Source organism: Uloborus diversus, chromosome 1, assembly GCF_026930045.1.
Source record: "Uloborus diversus isolate 005 chromosome 1, Udiv.v.3.1, whole genome shotgun sequence".
NCBI classification, from domain to species: domain Eukaryota; kingdom Metazoa; phylum Arthropoda; class Arachnida; order Araneae; family Uloboridae; genus Uloborus; species Uloborus diversus.
Genome location: NC_072731.1, coordinates 199,414,918 through 199,441,521, shown reverse-complemented (window position 1 = coordinate 199,441,521; position 26,604 = coordinate 199,414,918). Strand labels below are relative to the sequence as shown.

General features: G+C 32.5%; 1 protein-coding gene across 1 annotated transcript; it reads right to left on the bottom strand.

Annotated features, from left to right (window-relative positions):
* LOC129224232 (phospholipid phosphatase 5-like) lies at window positions 1–25,065 on the bottom strand. Its single transcript, XM_054858658.1, has 8 exons — window positions 24,927–25,065; window positions 24,709–24,794; window positions 13,936–14,041; window positions 13,004–13,091; window positions 10,919–10,982; window positions 10,208–10,332; window positions 3,134–3,304; window positions 1–1,853 (listed from the first exon to the last, which is right to left on the bottom strand). Exons 2-8 carry the CDS (start codon window positions 24,780–24,782, stop codon window positions 1,660–1,662), a joined length of 822 nt encoding a protein of 273 aa, XP_054714633.1. The 5' UTR covers window positions 24,783–24,794; window positions 24,927–25,065; the 3' UTR covers window positions 1–1,659.
* Between the last annotated feature and the right edge of the window lie 1,539 nt (window positions 25,066–26,604).

Genomic DNA, 26,604 nt, shown 5'->3' with positions numbered 1-26,604 from the left:
CGAACAAACTTTTTTTTGTTCGAAAGATCTCGGCGAGGACACCTCATTCCCATATTTCACTTTTTGATTTGAACTATTTTTTGTTCAATTTTGAACAGTTCAAAAAAACTTAACATTAGCGCCTACGGAGAAATTCAAGGCAATTCCGAACTGTGAGGCGAATTTGCTTCAAACAAACTTTGTAGGAAAAAGCTTTTGATGAAAAACTTGTATATAAAATATCTTTTTGATTTGAACAATTTTCTGTTCAATTTTGAACAGTTCAAATCTCTTAACATTAGCGCCTACGAGGAAACTGAAAGTCAATGTAGATTCCTTACTTGAAGACGGATTTTTTTCAAACAAATTTTGTTGGAAATAGCTCGACGCCAAACTACAGACTTCGACTGCGAGAATTTAGGGGCACTTGACTCCGACTCCTATACCCGACAATTCATTGGACTCTGACTCCCCAACTTTGACTCTGACTTCGTAGCTTTGGCAAAAATTTATACACGGAGGACAAATGACTGACTCCGATTCTTAGATATTCGACTCTGACTCCTTTACCCCAAAGTGAGATTGACTCCGACTCCACAGCTATGGATTTGACTGTGAAATAATTATTGTTGATTTGACTTGTTTTTATTTTTAAGCTAAAGTTTTAATTTAGGTATTCAGTTTTCGGCAAATAAACTCGAAGTCATTTATGTTTCTACATAAAGATATGCCCAGACGATTTTTTTTTCTTTTTGACAATGAAAATTATTTCTTAAAGTTGACATTTTATTGTTTTTATTTATTTTGGTAAGTGCATTAATTCATTTAAAAAATTGTTTTTGGCAACAGGAGAAAAAGAAAAGATTTTTTCTTTTGATATGATTTATTTATTTTAATGAGCTTATTGATTTTAATTATTATTTTTTCTTTCTGGAAGCTGTTAAGGATTTTTTTAATGGAAAAAAGTGTATTAGCTGCTTTGTTTAAAAGTTGCTGCAATTTTTTTTTTTACGCATTTAATTTTTTTAGATGAGTGAGGAATATTTTATTCCTAGAAATCAGCTGAAAGTATTTTAAAAATATGTTTGAAAAAATTTGCGATTTTAGCTATTTTTGAGAATATTGATCAGGTACTAGAAAGTAGTATGGGTATACGGGAAAGTAGGCTGGTCTAGTTCTAGACAGAACTTCTTGTTTATTAAAAGGTAGGGATTATAATCACTCATAATTTAAAATTTTGAAACATATTTCTTAATAATATACACTATGCTGCATTAAACTGTTGCATATAGAATTGCTTCGCTTAAATAGTGTTTAACATAGCAAATGAGCACTCTGGTACAAATTAAACTTGTAAAGAAAGGTTTGATTGTACATTATTTTGTTCATAATCAATAGAAACTTGTTCATAATCATCATTAAACCGACCTCCAACGTTTAATTAACAAATTTTTCCTTTTTTGCTCGATGATCACTTAAAAGTAAATTATCAAAATAAATTTTCAGTATCTGAAGTGTCTTTTTTACATTTCAATAAAAGATGTGTAAAACAGAACTTCATCACTCAATATGACTAGTGTTATTACATTACATATACAAATAACAAGCACAGATGTATTTTGGGTACATGTTTTTAAAATTTTCAACATATAACAGTGATAAATTAAAATTAGCATTCTGTTATATCCATTTGACAGAGACATTTTCCAAACTGTCCGACTTTTTTAGCTGCTCAGAGCTTGCATTCTCCGTAATTGACATGTTCATCAAGATGCTGTATGGAATGCCGCAATTCGGATGAGAAAGGGGTGGATAATATTGAAAATATGAAAGCCAAGCTGTGACAATACCAAGCACAGAACCCACTAAAACATCTGAAATAAATATCAGTAAAATGTTATTTTTGAAATGAAATGAATTTGATACTAAGGCATTATATCAATTATGCGTGTTTTCATTAGAATTGAATTAGGATAAAAAGTTAACTGCTCAGCTCATACTCTCATAAGGCCAAATTATTCCCTCCCCTCAAAGCCGCCATCTAGGGGGGCAAGGGAGCTCAAGCCCCCCCCCCCTTTGAGATTAGAACTTTCTTGCTTTTAGTACTTTTTTCTTTGCAAAAATAAACCATTTCTTTTCTAGCCATTAATGACTAAGTTATTAAAAATGTTAAATTTTAATAACTCTAATTTGTGCTGAAATTGGTTTCCATGGGAAAAATATCCTGCTAAACTATGGGGAAAATATCTGAGCTCCCCTTAAAATTTTGCATATGGTTGCCCATGCCTCCCCCTAATATGGGGAAATGATTCATTTTCCCACATCACATGTCAGCTTCAATTAGGGTGTATTTTTGGAAAATACAACAAACAAAATTCATATTAACAGAAATATATTTCATTAAACTTTAAATATGTCGTAAACATTACTATTATCAAAACCTCATGCAGTGAATCAGTATATTTGTGTATACCACTAGCAGAATCCCTTGAGCTACCTTTCAATTTTCACTAATTTACTACCCTTTTCTCCCAATAAATTACTAGCTATGATTTTATATACAGCTCCCCTCATGGTGAACCCTTGCTAAAACAAAATCTATTACAGCCCTACCTTGTACCTTTTGAGCTTTTAGAGTTTAGAAATCATATCTATTATGATAAAGAAAAGGTTGCAAATTTTTGAGTAAAGTGGTGTTGACCTTGCCCAGGCTAAGACCCAGATAGTAAGTGTCACTCAGTCTCAAATTGTTGATGCATTTATTTGCCATCATTGGAGCTATCTTGTCTCCTGTAACAGAATGACCATTAGTACTGAAAAACGTTTAATAAAATTTGATTTTAGAGGAAGTTTGTTGCTTGCCTATTAAATGAAGCAAGGAGGAAGGCATGGGAGTCCAAAGCTAATTGTTGAAAATGTCCTTTGTCTTTTGACTGCACGTGATTGTTTCAATCTGCGTCTTTTCAAAATGGGTCATAAGAACTCTTGTATGTATACTCAATGTGACTCTGGACAAGTTATGAATTTAATCATAGATTTTTAATTTTGTTCTGTTCATTACTTTTGCACTAAACCATTAAGTACATACATTTACATGCACATTTAATGGAAAATGATTTTCCCAGTTATAAAATAGCAAAATCATAGAATTTACCCTGCCAGTGGTGATGATAGTCACAAGTTCTGCTGAGAGCTATAACAAGAGCAGCAAACATGGGGCTCAATGCCAGTAAAACTCTCCATGCTTGACCTCGCCCTCTTTGATTGAATATCTGTAACTTACCACATAAGTACAACGTGCAGAAAGTCATACTGACGAAAGCAACTGTAAATGAAAATAACAATAATGAATTTTTCAACTGATGAATAAATATATTCATAGAAAACAAACAAATTAATCAATACAAACTTTAAGTGAAACAGTAACTTTTCAAAATATTGCATAGATATTAAAATTCTAGTTTTCAATTATGTAAAAATATAAGTATTTTTTCCAACACCTTCAAGTAACAGGGAACATAAATTTTTGGAATAAGAGAAAATTAGATTCCAATTATAAAAAAAATTTTTTTTGGTAAATTCATTAAAAATAGGTTTTATTTTTCTAAGTTGTGGGTGCATTAACATTGGAACTCCAGGAAGGACCATTTGCATTCGAACAACCAATAAATTATTTTTAACATTCTTTTTCCATAGCATAATTATTCTCCATCTTTAAAGCATGACTCTAAACAAATATGACAATGACTCTAAAACTACTGATTTAGTGACTATTTAAAACATTAAAAATTTACAAAATTTTGGTTATATCTTGCTATTTAAATTTTGTTAAATTGATTCAAATCTGGTTTTATGATTTTAAATTTAAATCAGATTTTTTTGATTTGGATTTTTTTGCTTTTTTTTTAATTTTCAAAAATTGTAGTTATTAATTGCTTAACATTTATAAACACAATATATTTCATACAGTAAATGAATCCATTCAGCTTCTTTTAAAACTAAGAAGTTCTCCTTCTATTCAATGCATTTTAAAGATTTAGAAATATGTTATAATACTTATAAGAAGTGATTTTGTTTTATGCTTCGCTTAAAAATTAGGTTTCCATCATGTACCTCTTAGTATAAAAGAATATGTTGAAGAATTACTTTATTATTATTAGTGATGATTTATAAGAAAAACTGTAAATTTTTGTTTGGTTCTGTACTTTATGATCTGTAATTTTGGAGTAAAAGCAATATTGTAAAAGTGAAAATCTGTTTCACACACCGAAAGAGGGATCTATGTAGTTTTGCCTGCTGAAGTTAAGATTGAATAATGCACTGTAGTAGTTAAGTTTAGAGCAACACATTCTAAAAATGCAAAATTAATTTATAAAAATATAATGAACTGATTTCAATTAACAATTTTGTTCAAAAAATCACTTGATTCAAATCAACTGATTTAAATCAATGATTTTTTTTTTAAAATCACTTGATTTAAATCAATGAACCCTGATTCAAATGGATTTTGTTTTGGCACTGAATCCAGAAATGATTTTAGCCTTTTCCCATTACTCCAGAACTTCTTGCATAATGCAAATTAAAACTTTAAAAAAAAAAAAAAAAAAAAAAAAATGAAGTTCAAATTAACACTTAAAAATTTTCTTTTTGTTCATACTATGCATTATTAAACATAGGTAATAGGGCTCGACCGATGGCAATTTTTGGCCGATGGGCCGATGCTGATTGTTGGCCGATTGTTCAAAGAGTGCCGACGGCCGATGGCCGATTGTTTTCCTCCAAATGGCCGATTGCCGATGGCCGATGCCGTTGGCCGATGGCAAAAAAAAAGTCAAACAGAAATGTATTGATAAGATTGTCAGGGATTTAAAGGATCATTGATTCATTTCACTTTACTTCCCTTCTACGAATAAGGAATTGTAATCACAAAAAAAAAAATTAGATTTCGACCTAAATTTCTATTTTACGATCATCCAATTTATACTTCACAAGTTTTTTCGGCACATCTGTACATGCATATGCACCTAAGAACATATAGATGACCGGAATATCCATTTTGAACGCCTCCTCAGTTAATTATCGCAAATTCTCTTGTGATGTCTTCATGCGCGTAAATTTGCGTCACTCAAAAACGTTATGAAATAGTACGTTGAAAACTCATACGTACGTAGTACAGACCCCGAAGAGATTTTTCTGGGGGGAAAAGTAGGAAATGAGGAATCAAAAATTAAAAAAGTAGGAAAAGTAGGAAAAAAAATCACTTAAAAAAGTAGTGAGAAATAGGAAGGAATAGGACTACACACACATCAAGAGGAAACAAATTTAGCGTAAATTTTATTTCTAATGTAAAATAAACTAACAGTATTTTTGATTTAAAACCGCCCCAAAAATAAAATAACAGTTCTTTTGAAGTATTCAAGGGATTTAATGAAATACCGAGTTGCAGAAACAAAACGAAAGAAAGAAGCTGACAATCATTAGTATTTAAAATAAACTAGTGGGAACAAAGATATTAATTACAAAAACATGAAAATAAAATTCAAACAAAGAAACACCCTTAAACAATACAGTAATAAAATTTTTAAGTGTGAAAGAGTAAAATGCAATGTAACGATCGCAAAAAAAAATGATAATAATAAAATAAAACTCATATTTTGGTGCAATAAAATTATTTCTGTTAAAGATTTGTTTTGTCAAAAACGAAAACATTCCTTCGAGAGCATCCATTAATCATTTGAAAATACCAACACTTTCAGCTCCTGTTGTCATAAACTATGATACAAAAAGCAAAGCAAATATTAAATTAGTTTTAGTTAAAAATAATCAACAGCTACCACCAACGCCTCGGAAGAGTTTCTGAATCTGCTTCATCACTTCCGAAGAAAAAATTCAAAAGTCCCTTTGATTTCCGAATTATGTCACCATTCAAAACGTCTTTAATCAATTTCTTACATTAATGCTCTAAATTCTTCCTAAACAATAGATAAAGCTTGAAAAAAAAATTCTCTAATTTTATGAATGGTGCTAGTTTTAAACAACTAAGAAGTACGTGAAATACACCGCCAGCTCAGTCATTTCCAGCCGAGGACTGCAGTTTCGTGCTTATTAGCACTCATCAACCCGGCATAGGGAAGTGACTGAGCTGGAGATGGAAAACCTCTTAAGGAAGCCAAGAGTGCGAAACAAACTGGTAGCTAATATAGAATTAGCAGACCAGACGAGTGACCGAAGCAATGGTTTGGTTCAACTCGAAGATTGAACGCAAGGCAAGGTATATAAAGTAAATTACCGGGGGGGGGGGGGCATTAGCCAGGGCTAAAGCAGAAATACGTGAAATACACCGCCAGCTCAGTCACTTCCAGCCGAGGACTGCAGTTTCGTGCTTATTAGCACTCATGAGTGCTATTAATTACGTATTTCTGCTTTAGCCCTGGCTAATGGGCGGTAATTTACTGAACTAAGAAGTACCACTAGAGTTTAATTTCAGAAATTGAGAGAGTGAGAGGAGGGGCACACAAGTGTTCTCGGAAATACAAAAAATAGTCGTAAAAAATAGAGTTCAAAATAATCATAAACATTGAGCAGAAAAACCCTTTTAAAACTTGCACCCGAGTTAGTTTTGACGTGCAGTCGCGGATTTAAAATATAGCAAATGTTGCAATTGAGCGAGAGACACCATAACCATAGGGGCACCGTGGAAGTTACAAAAATGCTTATGATAAATATTTTACAACTTCTGTAAGAGAGAAATAGGGCTCCAAAATGTATTTCGATGGGCCCCAAACTTGTAGCTCCGCCGAAGCGAGACAGAAAAGACTGCATTACTGTGATTCATATTACAAACTAGCGCCTGCGGCGACCAGCTGGTCCGCCTTTTTACGCCATTCGCCTTTTTACGCCAGGGATGCCGCCTTCGGCGGCTGCTTAAACAATTTAGCGACGACATTAATCAATGTTTTTCTCTATAAATCAGTATTATCATTCTTTTTTATGCCAATGTTGCCGCCTTCGGCGGCTGCTTAAATAAATTTCGTGGCGGTGTCAATCAATCTATATCTATCTATATCATTAATAATTTGAATAAAATATTTTCTAGATCTGTCTCCAGTTTCGTCGTTTGGAATATTTTTAAAGGAGGGGGAGGGGAAACACAAATGACATACTCTTCATGCAAATTTTGTCGAAAAATAACAAAAAGCACTTCCACTTTATGTGAAAGCATTGTTTTTTCAAAGTCATGGTGTATGTGGGGGAGGGAGGGGGGCATTGACACCCAATGTGCAAGCACCCACCTACGGCGGCTGTTTGGCTAACTTGTCATTTACCTTTTTACTTCAAGTTTGCCGCCTTCGGCGGTTGTTTAAATAAATTTGGCAGCAGTATTAATCAATCCATCTCTATCTTTTTTTTTTGTGCCATTCACATTTTTACGCCAAGATTGCCGCCTTCGGCGGCTATCTACCTTTGCAATCTATCTCTACATTCTCTTATCCATCTCTATTTATTTTGACCTCCTCGCCCATTTCCTAATAAAAACAAAGAACACTCAAAAAAACCGCTTTTTTTTATTTAAGTAGAGCAAAAAAAAAAAAAAAAAGCTCAAATTCCCCGTAGTGTGCAAAAAGTAGCGTTTGACAAAGATAAAAAAAATCTCGCTGTTTTTATTGAATTAATGCGCACAACTATGAAATGTAACGTAATATAGATACAGCGAAAGGTCCGGCTTGGGGAGGGGGGGGGGGATGGAAAAAGAAATAAATGCAATCCCTAAATAAAACAAAAAAAAGGAAAGAAAAAAAGCAAGCGCTGCCGAAAAAACAAGTCATCACGTCAGAAAATGTAGAAGTAAGCTATATAGTAAAAAAAAAAAAGATTAACATTGCTTGCGATTAAGATTCCATCGTAAATATCGAATCGAAACCCAAGTAGTGATGTCACAGGCATAAAAGATTGAAGAACGCTTTTTTCGACTGATGCGTGAAAGGACATGTCGTTCAGCATTAAAAAAATTGCAAAAAAAAAAAAAACTATTTCGTATTTTTAAGAACTTTTTTCTTCTGAAGAGGGCGAAATGCTTTTACTATTACCAACTTAAATTTCAGAAATGAGGCTTTGATACTTCTCGCAGGATGATGTTAGAAAAAAGTAAAACCCAGAAAAACATGCAAATTAAAGTTTTTTTTTTCAAAAATTCATAAAAAATACAAAAATTGCTCTATCTTTAAAATTTTTTTGTTCATCATATTTAAAATTAAATTTCCGACACTATAGTACGAAAAATATTTGTCTGGCGCGATTGGTTCGGGGTCTGTGAGGTTAAAAGTACTAAAAAGTGCTAAAAATCACATAAAACATTAAATAACTTTTTTTCTAATTAAAATATCAAAAATCGAAGCCCGAGGTGCACAACTTCAGCAAAAACTACACCTGTATACCAAATTTCATCTTTCTAGGCCTTACCGTTTTCCCGGGATGCGCGCCACACACACGCACACACACACACACACACACACACACACACACAAACATCTTATTTTATTATATGTATAGATATTAAAAAATTAAAAATTACCGTCGGTTCAACGGGAATCTAACAGAATGAAACAAAACCGGTTTTGCCATCTCTTATTTGTTTCCATGGTTTCTAATTTGGCAATATATCACCAAATGATCGTCAGTCTGAGACGCTATATTAGTTTTGCATTGAAATAAGTAATTAATAGTCACAAAAAATGAGTAAACAGGCTTTTCAGAACACCCGATCAAAAACGAAAAGGGAAGTACAAAACTAGAATGTACGCACACTCCACATGCGAAAAGTTATCCTTCTACAGCTTAAAATTTTTGAGTTATGACTTATGGAGAGATACATACGTACATCCAGCTGCAAGAAACAACGCAATAATTAACTTGTTTGGTACCTGAATGCAGTATTAAAAACTCTTTCAGGGGTGACTAAAATGGAAATTCATACTGAAATTTAATTAAACAATTTTATATGAAAACCATAACTCCCTTTACTTCGTATAAAAAAGTAAAACAGCAAAAGTCTTTTTTTTTTTCAAAAACATCGGCCAATTCCATCGGGTTTTCGATGTTTTTTTAAGGCCGATGGGCCGATGTTTCCTGCAAGTTAGCATCGGCCGCCGATGCCGATGGCTAAATTGTTGAACCATCGGCGCCGATGCATCGGTCGAGTCCTAATAGGTAAGTAAGAAGACTGAAAAAGAAAGTGGGAAAGGGGGAGGGAGTATCAACCTTTTAATTTCCTTTTCACTGCATTTCTTTAATGAAGTAAATTTTAAGAACTGTGTCATGTTTTAACAAACCACTCACCTTTTTGACAAATCCTTGACAATGTAGTATGCAAATTATTTAAATTTTACTCAACATATTGAGGCTCTTTCCTATCTCTAATTCTTTGTTTTGTTGTTCATTATATAGTAAAATCACATGTTATCTGCACATAATGATAGACCCATATCACACAAAAAGATGAAGAACAAAGAAGAATCACACATGGTTTACTGTATTTGGTTGCAGTTTTTTCGTCTTTTACCTAAGTGTGTGGGAAATATTTTACATCTCTCACATCCAAGATGTTTAATATTTTACTTTGCAAATATTTGTGCAAAATAGAACAAAACAATCTTTCCTTAAAAAAATCATATTTTTTAAACTCGAAATGCTTGAAAGTTGATAAAACAATAAGGTAAAGGCATCCCATAGACAGCATGAAATGAAATGCCCAAAAGAGAGCGAGAATGGCACAGAGAAGCTTTAGCTTATGGAATAAAATTGTCTGTTAAGACATGGCATACCTCATAAAAATCAATTAAAGAATACAATGAAAAAAAAAATTGGGCAAGTTTTGTTAGAAATTAAGGGGTGAATGAACCTCACACCACCATCTTCTTCAGACCCAGATTTATTTAGAGATAATAATGCATTGTATAAGCAACTAAATCAGTAAACAAATAAAAAATATAAGTAAAAAGTATTTTTAGTCTTTTATTTTCTGCAAATTTCAAACTAGCGTCTTGCAAAAGAACCTTGGATGATGGGAAAAAATGAGGTCATTTCCAAATTCAGCACTAAAATGTGTTTTAAGTAACGAAATCGAAGAAACAGAACCATTGTAGATTACTGCAATTCAGGAAATTACAATAATTAAAAGATTTGAACAAGAAGCTAGTTTTGAATTTACGCTTTTACAAAAATGACTCACAAGATGAATGTCCACTTGGGAAACTCTTCAGACCTTCAATAATTTCTTCTTTCTTTCCAGTGCACATGAACTGAGCATCTCCTTTGCCATCCGGAAAACAGCGGTAGAAGAAATCCGGTCGAGGCCTGTAATAAACTATATTTAAATGCAAAGAAATTAAGGGATAAACAAAGGAACTTGACACCACTATGAAATCTTTTATAACAATCATTTCCACTAAAGAATCTTTTAAACTAACTTTTAGAATGATCCCTATAATTTTTAGCACAAGACAACTGTCATAGCATAACAACTGATTTGTCAGGTGTTATGCTTAGTTTTATAAATAAAATTATTACGGGGGTTATGGATCAGCTGGTCTTATTTTAGTAAGACTTTAATAAGCAGAGAGATTAATGAAAATGTTAATTCTTGGCGACCTTTTATCAGTTTTGAAATTGCAGAAAACAGATATCCACCTAAATGGTGTTTGTTAAAATGGACCCTGCTCTTCTCTGCCTTAAATTGACTGGCAATTGCTACTTGGGCTCGATTATTCTAACAACAGCAACAGATACACATGCAAATGCAACCTTAAAGAAAATATATGTTCCTATAATCTTCCAATATTTAGTAAACGGAATCATGAAGAATTTAACTTAAAAAATGATAATACCAAAATAAAATAATCTAGACTATAAAATTTACAAGAAATTATAAGTAGAACTTTACCTGCCAACAATAAGTTTCACACTATTTGTAATTAAGCCATTGATTCCAAATGATAAGGTGAGAGCTAAATTAAAAGAAAAGGAGATGTATTATTAATCTTTATTTATTTTGAAAGCTTAGTTATAAAATGTCACGAGTTATTCATAAATCATTGCTCAAGCTTAAAGCCAGGGCTGCCCCCCCCCCACACACAATTTTCTCAACACTCTTTCCCTTTTTTATTTTTTTAGCTCTTTTTTTAATTTTATTTACTTTTTTTTTAAATATAAGTTGTTTATTTTTTTCATTTTTAGTCCTCTTTTTTTTATTTTATTTACTTTTTTAAGAAATATTTTTTATTTATTTATTTCTTTATTATTATCACTATTATTACTATTATTTTATTAGAAAAGTTCTATGCTATGCCAATGACAGACAAACACACAAACTAAATAAATAAATGAAATGAAATATAAACAAAATAAAATAAAATAAAAAATTTAAATTGGAAATAAATCAAGAAATAAATTTAAAAAATCCTCCCCAAAAATTTTGATGCTGTAACTTGCACCATAATCCCCCCCCTCCTGCAGTGGCGGATCCAGCCGATTGTTTTGGGAGGGGCCATCCGAAATTTTGAACAAACTCCGAACTCCCCAGAAATTTTATTAAAATGAAGTTTTAAAAACTCAATTTTCGGGGTATCGAAACATTAGGTGAGGGGTTGGATTTAGGAATCTCCCTCGAAAATGTTTCAAAATTTAAATTTCCGAGCAATTTTTGAAAATTAGGAAACTAAAAACGCATTTTGTCTATTTTTGATGATGTACGGAGAAAGGTCAGGTTTCAGGCGCTGGCCCCAAAATACTTTTTGAAAATAAAGCTTAGAAACCAAAATATTCTGTTATACATTGAGAAGTTAGAAGAGGAGGGGGGCTCTTCTCTAGCTCTTCAGCTGTCCAGCCTAAAAATACACCTTTAGGTAATGTTTGCTTACATTAAAGGAAGTGTGAAGATGCTTAGAATCCTTCCTTCCTGGAAATATTTTGCCTTTGAGGCTCTAAAAATTCGAAATTTAACTATATTTATACATATTTTAGAAAGGGATGGAAGATTCGTGAGCTCCTCCAAAAACCTCCTTTTAAGGCTATCATCATGATATAAACTAGGGAGGGAGGGGGTCCTATCAAAAATTGTTTGTAATTGAAGTCCCAAAAAATTTCATTTAAGTTGCTTTTAAGCAAGTTAAGTGATAAGGGCTGGATAAGCTAGTTTCCGTGGACATTTTTTCCAAATAAAAGACTTAAAATGCAATTTTTTGCTACATATCAAGTCATTTGTGAAAACAGGGTTTTCCCCTAGTTTCAAAATTAAAGCCATAAAAAAGAAAATTTAGGCTCTCTTTGGTCCTGAGAACAATAGGTATACTCTGAGAACAGCAGCATTTGGAGATCGTCCAAGTGTCTGTAGTTGGAATCAAGAAATGATGTATAAGATGGAGAAAAATTTTGGAAACAAAAGTTTTGTTTTGAGGATAAGGATATAATTTATCTCCCAATTTAGGCCTATACTTCTTTTTCAGTAAAATACATGTGTTAAATTTTGTTATCCTCTTATAATATTTTTTTCTCCTTAAAAAAGTTCCTGCAATCACAAGGCTTTGGGAGGGGCCATGGCTCCCATGGCCCCCCTCTAGATCCGCCCCTACCCTCCTGTGGGCACCCCTGCTTACAGCAAAATATGTCATTAATAAGTTAATATTCACGTATATGCTATCTAAAGAGAATTTCTCTCTTAAACTGTCAACAATGGTATCAGTTGAAAGCTCTTTTTATTAAATGCTTTGTTTTTATTTACTCTAATAAATAACCAACACCATCCTAGATGCATAATTTTGGGAAAATTTGTGCTTGAAATTATTTTTTATGAAGTTTAATTTCTTCTTGTTATAAAAATAATTTTACTTTTTAATAAACACGAAAATAATGCTTGCATATAAAAATATTATTAGTACAAAATCTAAAAAAAATTTAAATAATAAATACATATTTAGGTAATTGCATTACCTAACCATTATTATTTTTTCTTTTTTAAAATGCTTCTTACCTAGAAATGCTTGAAATCCATCTACTTTATTACGGTTGAGCAAATTAGTCACAAAAGTAATGAAAAATGGAACAATGCAAATAATTGGCTGAAAATGCAATAAACATTTTAATAATAGCAGTCATTGCAATGATCGAATAATAATAATAAGTAAGAGAAAGGATGCAAGGAAAAACTGATAAGTCTTAAAAAATAATTACTTTTAGATAGAGGTGTATAATAGAAGAAGCATGTTTTTGTTCAATTGAAAGAAACATTAATTTAATAAAAAGAATATTTTGAGCTGCACTTGCGATATAAGTTGCTAAACAAGGCTGCCTATTTAGTTACTAATTCTACTTTACACATCTTTTATATAATGTGGTATGAAAATTTATATTTTTTTACAACACATATCTTTTTTTCTGCTAAATATTTTCTTTTCAAATTTAGGAAAGTTAATCCTCATATATATAACAGCCAATTCACTGATCGAGTAATGCTCCCGATGTCATCAACAATGAAACTCGAGTCATAGCAAGATAATTTGATAATATTTTTTAGTAATGTTTGACATGCAAGGAAATGCTTTATTTTCACAAGGCTGAACTAGATCCTATGACTTAACTGTTTTACTGGTGCGACTGTCATTTAAGGAGAAGAAAGAAACTAAAAAGTAGAAAATAATGAACGTTATCTACTGGAGTTTAGGGTCAATCCACTGGAGTTAGGGTTAAAAATTCCAACTATCAAATATCACCTTTCAGGCAATTGGTTTGTTCAAATGTAGAAGCAATTTTCACCCATTATACCTTGAGGGGCAATTTTCTAGTTTAAAATCAAGATGATTCCTGAAAGCTTTGCACATAAAACTTAAGAAATTATAGGTAAAAAAAGTATGGAATTTTTTATTTCAAAGAAATGATTCTATCTTTATGAATATAAGTATTTACCCATAAAATACGTGTTGGAATGTAACTGAATGTTTTTGGATTTTTATACAACCACATCTCTTCTGGTTGAATCTTTCTATGAAAAGGCTCAGCATATTCTAAAACCCTACATAAAAAGCAGAAATAAACATATTTTAAATAATGACAAAGTAAGATTTAAATGGAGTCACAAAACATTGTATCTCTTAAGTACAGTTGAACTCTTAATATGATCACAAATATAAAAACACAGCTAAAAAAAATATTTTCTTAATTAGTTTTGGTTTGTTATCTAATTATATTGAAAATCTCATGTATAATACATACATGTAATTGGAAGTTTCAGCTACAGCGAACAAACAATATTGAACTCTTCACTGAATATTTTCACAATTGAATACTGTTTTTTTAATAAAAATTAAATTAATATTTTGTGCAGACATAGAATAGCGAACCATGGCTCAAGAAGCGTACATTGAATATTTTTGTGTAGAGGATAAAGCCCTTAGGATTGTTAATGGTGAACTTATTAGTTTTCTGAGAGACAGACTATCTGTCAGCCATTGTGGATTATCACCTGTCCCTCCATTGTTGGGTATTTTCCTTCTTTTCAAGAAACGGTAGGATGGTAATTTAAAAATGAACTGAAACTTTCTGACTGCACTAGCAATTAGACTACTGCATTTCAGGCTGAGTTTATTAGTAAAGATAAATAGTTATTCTTTTTAATACAGAATTAATACAGAAGATATGCAATTATTTTTCTACTTTCACTAATTCATAGATATAATGAATAAGGACTAAATCGAACAAATTGGTGAATTTTTCAAATTTTGTTTTAACCAAGTTCAAGAATAATTACAGTGTGGTCTCCCTCTAGCTGAACACTCTAATTTGAACACTTCGATATTCTGAACACATTTTGATGCTCCCGGCAAAACTCTATCCACTATAATATTAAAATCTGCTCGCGTCCGTCTGTCTGTCTGAAGATCGATCTTCTCGAGAACCACTGCGAATCAGAAGTCAAACGAGATACTGATCAATTCAAAATTTTCCAAAGAAAACAATAGGACCAATCTCATAATTGTACGACTTTAATTAGCGGAGATATTAATTAAAACGTTAATTAACATAACGCTATTCAGGAATTTTTATTTCTTTCCTGTTGCCATTTTGCATATGGGTGAGCAAATAAAATTCTAATAATTGTGTCAAAAGAGATTTTTTTGGCTGCTGTCCAAATCTTAAAACAACGTTTCCATCTAGAATTTCATTTTTAATTAGTTTAAAATTGGTTGCTCTATTCGGACATTTATCGTCTGCCCTTTCTTATTTTTTCACATTCAACGTTCTTAACTCTTTTCAGCATATGAAAAATGTTTCTTTAGTAATGTTTATTGATTGAAGTGTAAATTTATCATTCACCGGCCTCATATTTGGGTACATTTAGGATGTGCGACTAATTATGTTTATTTTGTTGGACTTTTTTCCGTCACATGGGTGAGTTTTCGAATTGTAATAAATCTCTTTTTCCTTTCTGTTTCGATTTTTGCAATACAGTTTGTATCGTTAAAAGAACATGTTAAATTAAGATTGTTTGGATTTCTTTAAGTGAAACAGAGTTGAACAAAAAAGATTGTTTTTAAGGATTTTAACTAAAGCTTAATTGGAATCTGATGGCTTGATATTAAATTAATGCTTATTGGTATTTAATAAGTCTTGGTGCTTTAGTTTCACGTAATCAACAAAAAAGTATGTGTCATTTTATGTAAAAAGCTGATTGTAATTGTACATAAATATTTCAGATATATTCTATCAGATTTAATTCAGTTTAAAGTGAGCACATATTATAGTTGAGAATGCATATATTTTCATCTTTTGTGCTAATTGAAAATAGTCATAACTTGTATTATTGATAAATATGATTAACGTTAAAGAGGTTTTTGCCAAAAATATGCTCTACTGGTGTTTTGCAAACCTTGAATTACGTGTAATTATTTACTCCTTAGCGCTTTAGAAACTGATGTCAGAATAATACAAAAACATCAATTGAACAGCTCTTTCATTTTTTAAGTAGCCCGTGCAACGCCGGGCACGCAGGCTAGTAGGCTTAATATTGGCTGACCTCTCTGTACTCTGAACACCCTATGATATGAACACCCCAGTATTATGAAAGCTATTTTTAACTCCCTTCAATAATTATTTCTCTATATACTGAATATGTTCACAATAGGTGTTTGGAATTCTTGTGAATTGAATTGCAAAGCCTGAAATACATTTATGATTTCATCACAATGATGGAATGGTATTAAAAAACGGAGAGATGGAAGAAAAATAATTCTCATGGATATTACTGCATCACATAAAATCATTCAGTTCAGCAATATGAGCCTTAAGTTTCTGCCACTGAACTATATTTCAAGAACTCAACCATTGTATTAAGTTGTATTCAAGACCTTTAAAGCAGGGTTTCGCAACCGGTGTGCTGTGACAAGGAACCCGGTATGCCGCGGCATTTTCGTAGTTATATAAAAAGAAAGAGCCTTGAATGTATTTTATTTTAAAAGTACGCCTGAATAGCGTTTGTATCGTTCTGTAACTTCTCAATTCACCCTCTCGATCTTGTGCAATAAGACATACCCAAGAAGGGGAGAGGCGGGATTTGCTGCCTCACCTCTTTCAACTTCTTGTGATCCTATTACTTTCAGTTTTTGAAAATGATTCCTAATTTCCACAAAATCAACTAATTATACAGAATTTTTTCTAAATGTTTTTCAAACAGGATTATCGCTCTCTCCCCCAGGCAGGGATCGTACCCTCCAGCCCAGAATTTTAGCCACAGCATTAACTTGTTTTCCTCTTTTCTGGTTCCGATACTAATTTCATTTTATCGTAGTTTCTCAAAGTTCGGTTCTGAGACTTAGCAAACTGGAAATTAAAACCATATACTGTTTCTACCATCGTGAAGCTCTCATGGCAAAGATCTTACCAGATGAGCTGAAGTCACCTTTGGCTGAAGTCGTGAAAATCGTGAATTTCATAAAATTGAGGCTTGCTTAATTCTCGCTTTTTCTCCGTATACTTTGTGAACTGGGTGCAGATCACCACTCCCTACTTCTTTATACAAAGATTCGCTGGCTTTCATGTGGTAAGGTACTATCAATAATTTTCGAACTGAGGGACGAGGTACGACAGTTTTTGATTTTAAAAAACGAAATGCAGTAAGCCAGTTTGTTGCAAGACAAATATTGTCTGGCAAAACTAGCTTACATGGCTGACATTTTTGAACAGCTTAACAAATTGAATCGGAAAATGCAGGGACAAAGAGAGAATTTGGGTTACATGTATGGACAAGCTAAATGGGTTCAAATCAAAAATTCAGATGTGGGGAGAAGTAGATCGTGGCTCATTGGACATGTTCAAACGGACCGTCAACATGGTATGTGAAGGAAATGGCATGGAAGAAAAGCTGCTGAATGTGGTGGCAGAGCATTTAGTCATACTTCAGGATAAGTTAAGGCTGACATAGAACAGTATGACTGGATTCGCGATCCATTCTCTTCTGATCTGCGGATGCATCAATTCAAGTCCTTTCTTTGAAGGCTCGAGTAGAATTTATGGACCTCAAGAGCGACCGTACTCTTAAACTTGGGTTGAGCAAAGTGTCTCTGGACGAATTTCGGTTGCTGGTTAAGAATGAGTATCCCACCATCTCTTGTCTTGCTATTGATGTGCTGCTACCATTTGCAACTACATATCATTTCGAACTCAGCTTCTTAGCCCTCACACTTATAAAAAAACAGCAAGAGATCATCTCTAAAGAGCTTGGGTCAGAATTTCGTGTAGCTTTTCCCAGCATAGAGCCGAACATCAAACGTCTTTGCTCCTCAAGGTAGGCTCAAGTGTCTCATTAGTGTCAAACGGAAGTCAGGTGCTTGGTTTTAATTTCTTGCTTGCTTCTTTCTTGAAACATTATTTGATAAATCATTTAACTGCACTGTGCACTTTAATGACATGTTTGACAGAAATGCCTTGAAACATATAAATACAAATACAAAAGTGACGACCAGCAACAGGCTCTGGGCTCAGCTAGACTGGTTCTAGTCAATTTACAATCCCCAGTGAAGATCAATAGCCCTCTTAAAACTGTCTACTCCCTTGCTCATTACCACCTTTTCCGGTAAGCTGTTCCAAGGTTCCACTACCCTGCTAAAATAATAATTTTTCCTAATATCCATGTTAGCCTGAGATTTAAATAGCTTAAAACAATGACCCCTTGTCCTGTTTTCAGTGCTAAACTTCAGCTCCGTAACATCTTTCGTTTTGATAAATTTAAACAACTGAATCATGTCCCCTCGGTCTCTTCTTTGCTCAAGACTGTACATTTTAAGCCTTCTGAGCCTGGAATCATAATCTAAGTGGGAAAGTCCACTTATTAGCCTTATAGCCCGCCTTTGAACCCTTTCCAATACATTAATATCTTTCTTAAGATAAGGAGACCAAAACTGAACAGCATACTCCAAATGGGGTCTTACCAAACTTCTATATAAGGGCCGAAGAACTTCTTTAGATTTGTTTGAAATAGATCTATTGATAAATCCAAGCATCTTATTGGCTTTGTTGCTAGCAATGTTGCACTGTTGGCTAAACTTTAAATCCTGACTTATTAAGACCCCCAGACCAGTAACTTTGCTTGCCTGAAGCATAATTTTCTGTTAAGTCTGATATAGGTAGATTTGTTGTTCATTATCAACCTCAATACATTCGAAATATTTCTACTTTCTAAATAAATTTAAATACCCTACGTTAGTTATACAGTAGAACCTCTCAATTAGGGACACTAAAGGGACTGAACATTTTGTCCCTTAAATAGAGGTGTCCCTTGTTCGGAGGTATATGAATTGATGCATGTGGAGTAATTAGTATGATATTATAACAAACTAAACTATTAACATTTAAGATTAACTATTAATATTGTTTTATATACGCTAAATAAAACTCAGATTTATTTAAATTGAAAAAAAAAAAAAAAAAACTTTTAAAAATCAAAATTCAATCAAAAATTTAGTAGAATTAAAATTACTAGTTTATAAAAATAATTTTGAAGTAATTTATTTCATGGATTTGCTTCATGCCACATAATTTACGATGCAATGTTATGTAAATAACAGTGCGATCACATTTCAAGTTTTCTATAAAAAGTTATCATGGGCGATGTACTACCTGTCGAAGCTGAACCGATGCGAATCAATTGGTGAGAGGGAAAAGTATAAATGTAAGAGTCTCAGTAAGAACTTCAAAAACACATATTTACTGCTTTGCATGTTAATGTCAAGACGAAATTTTACCAGTTAATTTTTTGGCAAGAAAAGAACCTTTACTTCAATTAATTCTGTTTGTATGTTTTTTATGTTTTTATTTTTTTATGTATTTATACATAAATTGCTGCACTTTTTTTCTGTAACTGTCCCTTAAATAGAGTGTCCCTTAATCAGAGGTAACTACATGGAGGTCCCAATTCAAAGGGACTGGGACTAGAAAAAGTGTCCCTTATTCGGAGGTGTCCCTTAAAGGAAGTACTACTGTAATTGTTTTATTCATATGAAAAAATTCCCCTCCCCCCGTCTTTTTACCTGTGAATGATAAAAACATTTCTATATTACCATTGCGAAATTAAGTTCAGTGTGCCCCGTTGATCTAGAAATTTTTTAAGTGTGCCACAAAGTAAAAAAGGTTGAAAAGCACTGCTTTAAAGTATGGTTGCTTTCAAGAAAAGTGCGGCTGAGAATCACCGAGAAACATTTTCACTTGGATGATAACACCTACACTGCGTGACAATACACAATGCGAAAACAGAAACAGACTTTTTTTTCCAGGTATTGTACGGATAGCTGCATGGTAATATTTAATTGTTGAATGTTACGGTAAACTTTTTAAATTAAAAAAGAAATAAATAAATGCAAGAGTTTATTTCCTACTAAGTTGAATTAGACATTGCACTAGCCACCAATCCAAAATTCAGCGGCTCTATCTCAGTAACTGCTATAGCTCACTAGGCAAAGTACTGAAAACTGTCCATTAACACCAGGGCCGTGCTTAGGGGGTGGCAAACTGTACAGCCACACAGGCCGCTAAAATACAAGTATTACAAGATAATAAAATAATTCTGTGTGACATAATGCCACTTAGTGTTCGCGATTGTATTCCGAAAAGATAAAAGAGATAGAAAATTTGTCTTTTTATGTATTTTTTTAATTTATTTTCACATTTTTACTTTCAAGAGAAATTTTTAAGTTTTAATTTTTAGTGAGAAAGTTGTAAATTATCATGCAATTAATTCCTTTAGTGTTATGGATTTTTGTTGATCATTTTGCAATGTTTGATTTTTTCATCGCAGTGTCATTGTTTTAACTCTAGCTTATGGGCAGTATAAAATATTGTTTTTATTTTAAAGTATGCACGTATTTTCTTGTGTGTGTATGTGTTTTACTTTCTGTAAGCGAAAAGGCAAAAAAAGGTGAACAATTTTCAACCTTTTTCCGAACGTTGTTCTGAAGTTAGGTTTCAATTTTGTATTTCATTCCCCCCCCCCCTCCCGGGTTGAAGACAACGCAGTTTGGATAAGAGCCTTTATTTCATCAATTACCCCTGTTTCAGATTCCAAGAATTTTCTTTGCAACCATATTTTATGTCATATTTTTTAACATTAATTTTGTAATCACTTATAAATTTCTCGAATTAACTTATACACAGCTAACAAATTGTGCTAATGTAAATCCAACTTCCCTCCTTCCTCTGCCGAAAAAAATGAATGAACAGTTCTCTTCTTTAATTGACCACTTTCATAATCGAAAAATAGTTATGACAAAGTTCAGCCAATATCTTTTCCTGTCACATCTCTTCGTCGAAGGAGTGTAAAGATGCAATTTTCTTATGAGTGAAATGCTGACGCAATTCACAATCCAGATAGAAATTATCGCATACATTTTTTCAACACTATTCTTGATCAAGTTATTATGTCCACTGAGGAACGCTTTAAATAAATAAAAGACGTCAACAAGAAATTTGGATTTCTTTGCAATATTCCAGCATTAAAAACTTTGGTAGAGCATGACTTAATAATTAATTGCAATGACTTGGTTTTAGAATTTGATGATGTGAATGGAATTGATTTATACAGAGTTAAAAGTTCGTGTAAATGTCATTCCAGAAACTTTAATATCAACACTAGATATACTTAAATATTTGTTTGAAAACGGTTTTCAAGATGCTTTACCAAATGCTGTAATTCCTTTCATTCTCAAAGCTTAAATTAATTAAAACGTATTTAAGAACAATGATGACTAATGCTTGTCTCAATGCTCTAGCACTAATATCTATTGAAAGTGATTTATGTATTTCTTTAGATTTTTCAAACTTAATTTATCAATTTGCTGCTCAAAAGTCAGAAAATCTAATCTTCAGTAGATTTAAAAAATATATATATATCGTAATTTATTTGTGCTTCTAGATTTTTCTTTTTTCAAAATACCTGTTTGTTTTCGGCAAATTTTGTTGGGTCTGTTTCTTTTCTTTTTTTTTAAATTCACATAATATGTAGCAATTTTATTATAAAATTCTCATATATATAATAGCCAATGATCGAGTAAAGTGCGAGTTTCAACAATGAAACTCCCGCCATGGCATGATAATTTGATAATGTGTTTCAGTAATGTTTAACATGCAGGGAAAGGTAAAGTAAGAAAAACAACGTTAAAAAAAGCAAATTTGCCAATTACAGCAGATACGTGTGAAAAGGCGGAAGTCTTTTCATCCATAAGCTCATTACTTTTTGCATTCAAAAAGGCGTTCCCTCTAACGCCGAAACATGTGTCTGCTGTAATTGGAAAATTTGTGCTTTTTTTAACGTTGTTTTTCTTACATTACAGTTCAGCACAAAGGTATTTATTTATCTTATGCAGGGAAAGGCTTTATTGTGACAAGGCTGAACTTGATCCAGCAGCTTAACTGTTTTACTGGTAAGACTGTGTAATTTCAGGGGGATGAAGAAACGAAAGAGCGGTCAACTATGAACGCTATCTACTGGAGTTAAGGGTTCATCCACTGGAGTAAGGGTTAAAATTTCAACTATCAAAATATCACTAAACAGGCAAATGTTGAAGAAGAGAAGCAATTTTCACCCGTGATACCTTGATGGGCGACTTTCTAGTGTCTAAATAATTGTCGATTTTTATGTGCTTGGGTTGGTGAGGGTTGTAGTGTGCAACAATGAAATGTGCTATATTTTAGGAGAATAAATGAATAACAAAAATGATTATGGATTTTTAAAACAAATTTCGCACAGGGCCGCTAAAACTCTAAGCACGCCCCTGATTAACGCAATAGAATACAGATACATGCATTATCCAGTTTCCCTCTATAATGAACACCCTTATACTCTGAACACTTTAGTTCAGTTCCATGAGTGTCCAGAATAGAGAGAGTACACTGTATACTGAGAATTCGGTTTACAGTCGAGTCCCGACTTACACGAGGGATGCGTTCCAAGACTCCTCGAGAAGTTGAAATTTCGCGTTGTGGAAAAATATATGTATACAATTTTTTTAGAAGCATACCACATACTTTTAGGCACTTATAAACACCCCTTAAACTGCTTTGAAGCATTCCTAAACTATATACTACAGTTTCTTACATAAAAAACTGAACTTATACTGTATTAAAAAAATAAAAAACTGTTTTATTCAACATGAAATACTTTAAGATGTGCAAAATGAATGATCCATGGGAGAGAAATACATTAAATAAAACATGGTACGCACAGTATGTAGTAACTATAAATTGCTGCACTATAATAGTACTGTACTGTACAGTAGATACAGTTACATATTAATCAGTTAAAAAACATTGAAGATAACAATCATTAATGCTCTATGATCAGATCATTATTCTTATCTAAAACGTTTTCAAATACAGTTGCTTCGTCTTTTCTTTTATAACGTTTCAATTTGGGACAACAGCCCCTCTTCCTGATCTCTTTAATCCACAATACAAGAGCAGCTTCTATTTTCATAATATTTACTTTGCGAGACTACTCTGCAAGCTTAGATATTGAAATTAAGTTCTGAACTTTAACGGATATCTTTTTGCTTTGACTTTTAATAGTATGCAAGGAAAATTCACTCATATTTATTGTTGCGCTACCGTCGACGTTTTGTAGTTGTTCCAGCATCTCGAGAATCTTAGCCCTTTCTTTAAATTTTATTAGAAACCTTCTTTTTCTTCCCATCTAAGGTACTATTATATTTCATTGACTTAAATGTTTAGAATGAAAAAAAAAATAAATAAATGAAGGATGCTGAGTGGTTATTTGATGCACTAACAACTCAATGTGTAGACTAGTTTGATGTGGGAATTTTCGCTTTCAGTGACGTTTAAAGGGATATAATAACATTCATGAAATCAATATTTAGTAGCCAATAACGAAGCCGATACTTCCTCTTAAAAAATTGGTGTTGTGGATGAAAAATTCGCGTTAGCTCGAAAATTTGAAACTCGTGAACAATTCGCGTTATAGCCATTTCGCGTAAGTCGAATCGCGTTGTAGTGGGAGTCGACTGTACTTTCTTTTTTCATGTGGACCAAATTAATTTTTGCTTAGGTTTGATTTTGAGTATTGATTGAAAAAAAGAACAAATAAAGCTAAAAATGCTAAAATGCAAGCAAACGTCAGTAGGCACAAATAAAATTGTTAAATAATGCAGTTTTCAAAGGCATTTGCCTATCTCCATCATTGCCTAGTAGAGAAAAGAAAATATTTTAAAGATTCTTTTAGCCTATTTTAAAGTTCCATCTCAAACCATTCAGGACATAATGAAACGGCACCACAAACATTAGATTCTTTTTACAACAAGAGAAAAAAGCCCGTCTTGGAAAGAGCAGTAGCTTTGTAAAATACTGCAAAAGCCCGAAATTAGCTCTTTTGCCCCTACTCTACCCCTCCTCTTTTCACCCAAAGTGGAATTATTCCATAATCCCAAAAATACGCACCTTTCCCTGTAACTTTTCCGTCCCATTGGGATGTACGAAATCAGAACAGGTTTTTCTTTTCTACCGAAAAAAAATAAATAATAATTTAAAGCAAAAGGAAAAGGAAATTAGCCACAATATGTGCATATGTGCAAGTAATCGGTTTCAGAGATTTGTTTGATCAACTTAATCCAGCCGCCTTTTCATGCAATTCAATGGCGTCAATTTTTTTCAATTTTTCATAATTTTTTTTTTATGGAGCAAAAAAAAAAAAAAAAAAAAACCCCATAATTCGACTTAAGGAAGCAAGGAAACATTGATGACCATCATGAAATAACATTTGTTTTATCGAATATTTCGACTCAACGAAATTCGGATCATAAATAAATAACATTAATTCTTCATTCAGTTAGATGGGAATAAATATTCACTTTGTCTAATTTAGTTTTCAGCTCATTGAAGTTCGACTTACCAAAGTTTCGGTGTATTTTAAGAAAGAGAATAATGTAAAAATTAATGCCAAACACCAGGTAGGCAAAGTATTATGCTAAAGAAGTTAACGACCGTAGAAGGCAGAAATTGACGGATAATCAGATCGCTGAATTTGGAGCACCATGATCGCTGATATTTAAAATACAACTTTGAAAGAACCATCTTACAATGGATTCAATACTTTGAACTAAAAAGAATGAAAGTGAACTTTTTTATGAAATACATATATGGAATTTTGAGTTTTTCAAGAGTAATACAGAATTAAATGCTTACAAAAATATGACACCTAACGTCAGCCTGATTATAACTTCGAGTATCATATGATGATGATTTTTGTTGTCATTCATCTCGAATTCTTTCTGAAAAATTTAAGACATAAATGAAAAGAGAGCAAATATATAAAATGTCAAAAATTATACAATTCTAGAATCGGACAAAACAATGTTGAGGAAGAAATATTATTGATGCATTATAATTTTCATGCAGAATACCCTATTTAAATCACACGTATGACAAAACACAGGAAGGAGTTCTATTGTTTCATTTGCAGTAGAGTGGAAGAGCAGCTTTCAAATACATTTTTTAGCTTGACTTGGCAAACCACAGTAAAATTATCACTTTTAATCAAACATAGCAGACGGCGCGTAACAGCTGAAACATCCAAGAGATCCTTCATGCTGCAGTCACAGTCAATTTTCATTCATAAATCGAAACTAAGAGTTAACAAACCGTTAAATTGTGGAGGAAATTTTCAAAATTAACAGTTTCGAAAATCTTTTGTTTTTCTGTAAAACAAAAAGGTATAAATTTATAGACGCCGATTAACTGCTGAGTCGCTGAGTTAAGCGTTCAAAAAACTTCGCGGTTGTTGAAGAATGACCTGAATTTGTGTAAGGGTAATTTAGGAAATCATACAAATTACACTGTTAATACAAATACAAATACAAAAGTGACGATCAGCAACAGACTCTGGGCCATGTTAGACTGGTTCTAGTCAATTTAATCCCCAGTGAAGATCAATGGCCCTCTTAAAACTATCTACTCCCTTGATCATATACCACCTCTTCAGGTAAGCTGTTCCAAGGTTCCACTACCCTGCTAAAATAATAATTTTTCCTAATATCCATGTTAGCCTGAGATTTAAATAGCTGAAAACAATTACCCCTTGTCCTGTTCTCAGTGCTAAACTTCAGCCCCGTAACATCTTTCATTTTAATAAATTTAAACAACTGAATCATGTCCCCTCTCGGTCTTTTCCCTACTAGCAAAATTTCTTGCATCAACCTTGACAGATCTTGATGTTATACTTACGGCGTCAATATTGACGTGTTTCATACTGCTATAGCTTGCATAAAGGTTAAAAAGCAATATTACAATAACAACACGTATGCAACATTGCATTCATCTTAAAATATCAATATTGATATTACCTTAAAATAACAACATTGCATACATGTTGACGCCGTCAAGATGATATTGATTTCCCTAGACTTTGAAACAAAGGACATGAAGCCCAGAATTTCGTATTATCACTTCAATCTCACGTAAGATTAATTTTATTCAATGGTTATTTATGTTATTCTCTAAGATAAATTCATATGTTTTGTTCATGGGATATTTTCAATGCTGACATCCATTTGAAAATGTACTATTATTTTGCAATCTTTACTCTTAAATGTGCTATAAAAACTTCCGCAATTATTCCTAACTAGGCATTGTATGTCTTTATAATACAATTAGAAGCATGAATTTCAAAAATAAGTCAAGTATTACGCAAAACGAAGAAACATTTATTTTTTAAATTAAATTGCGAGTAATATTAATACCTTTATATGAATTTCCGATCAGATGTCAGCTTTGAAAATATTCTTAGGCTAGAAAACTATCTTGAAGAATAACAGAAATAATTAAAGAATGAAATTTAATTCTCGAGTTTAAAGTGAAATTAATACAAATAAATAAATGGATAAAACACCTTGCAAACGTGCTGATTTCATACTGTCATGTCAATGTATCCTGACATTTTCCTGTCATATCAATACGTATGCAATATTACAAAAGCAAGATCATCTTGCCTAGACCTTGATTTCATGCTGTTATGACAACATCTTGATATTATTCTGTCATATCAATACGTATGCAATATTAAAAAAGCAGCCTACCTTGATA

Coding starts and splice junctions, on each gene's coding strand:
- LOC129224232 (XM_054858658.1), bottom strand. CDS start 24,782: ATGAATGACAACAAAAATCATCATCATATGATACTCGAAGTTATAATC. Junction 3,305..10,207: donor CCCAAGTGGACATTCATCTT/GTGAGTCATTTT, acceptor TTTCATTTACAG/TTGCTTTCGTCAGTATGACT. Junction 1,854..3,133: donor CTATCATCACCACTGGCAGG/GTAAATTCTATG, acceptor TATTTATTTCAG/ATGTTTTAGTGGGTTCTGTG.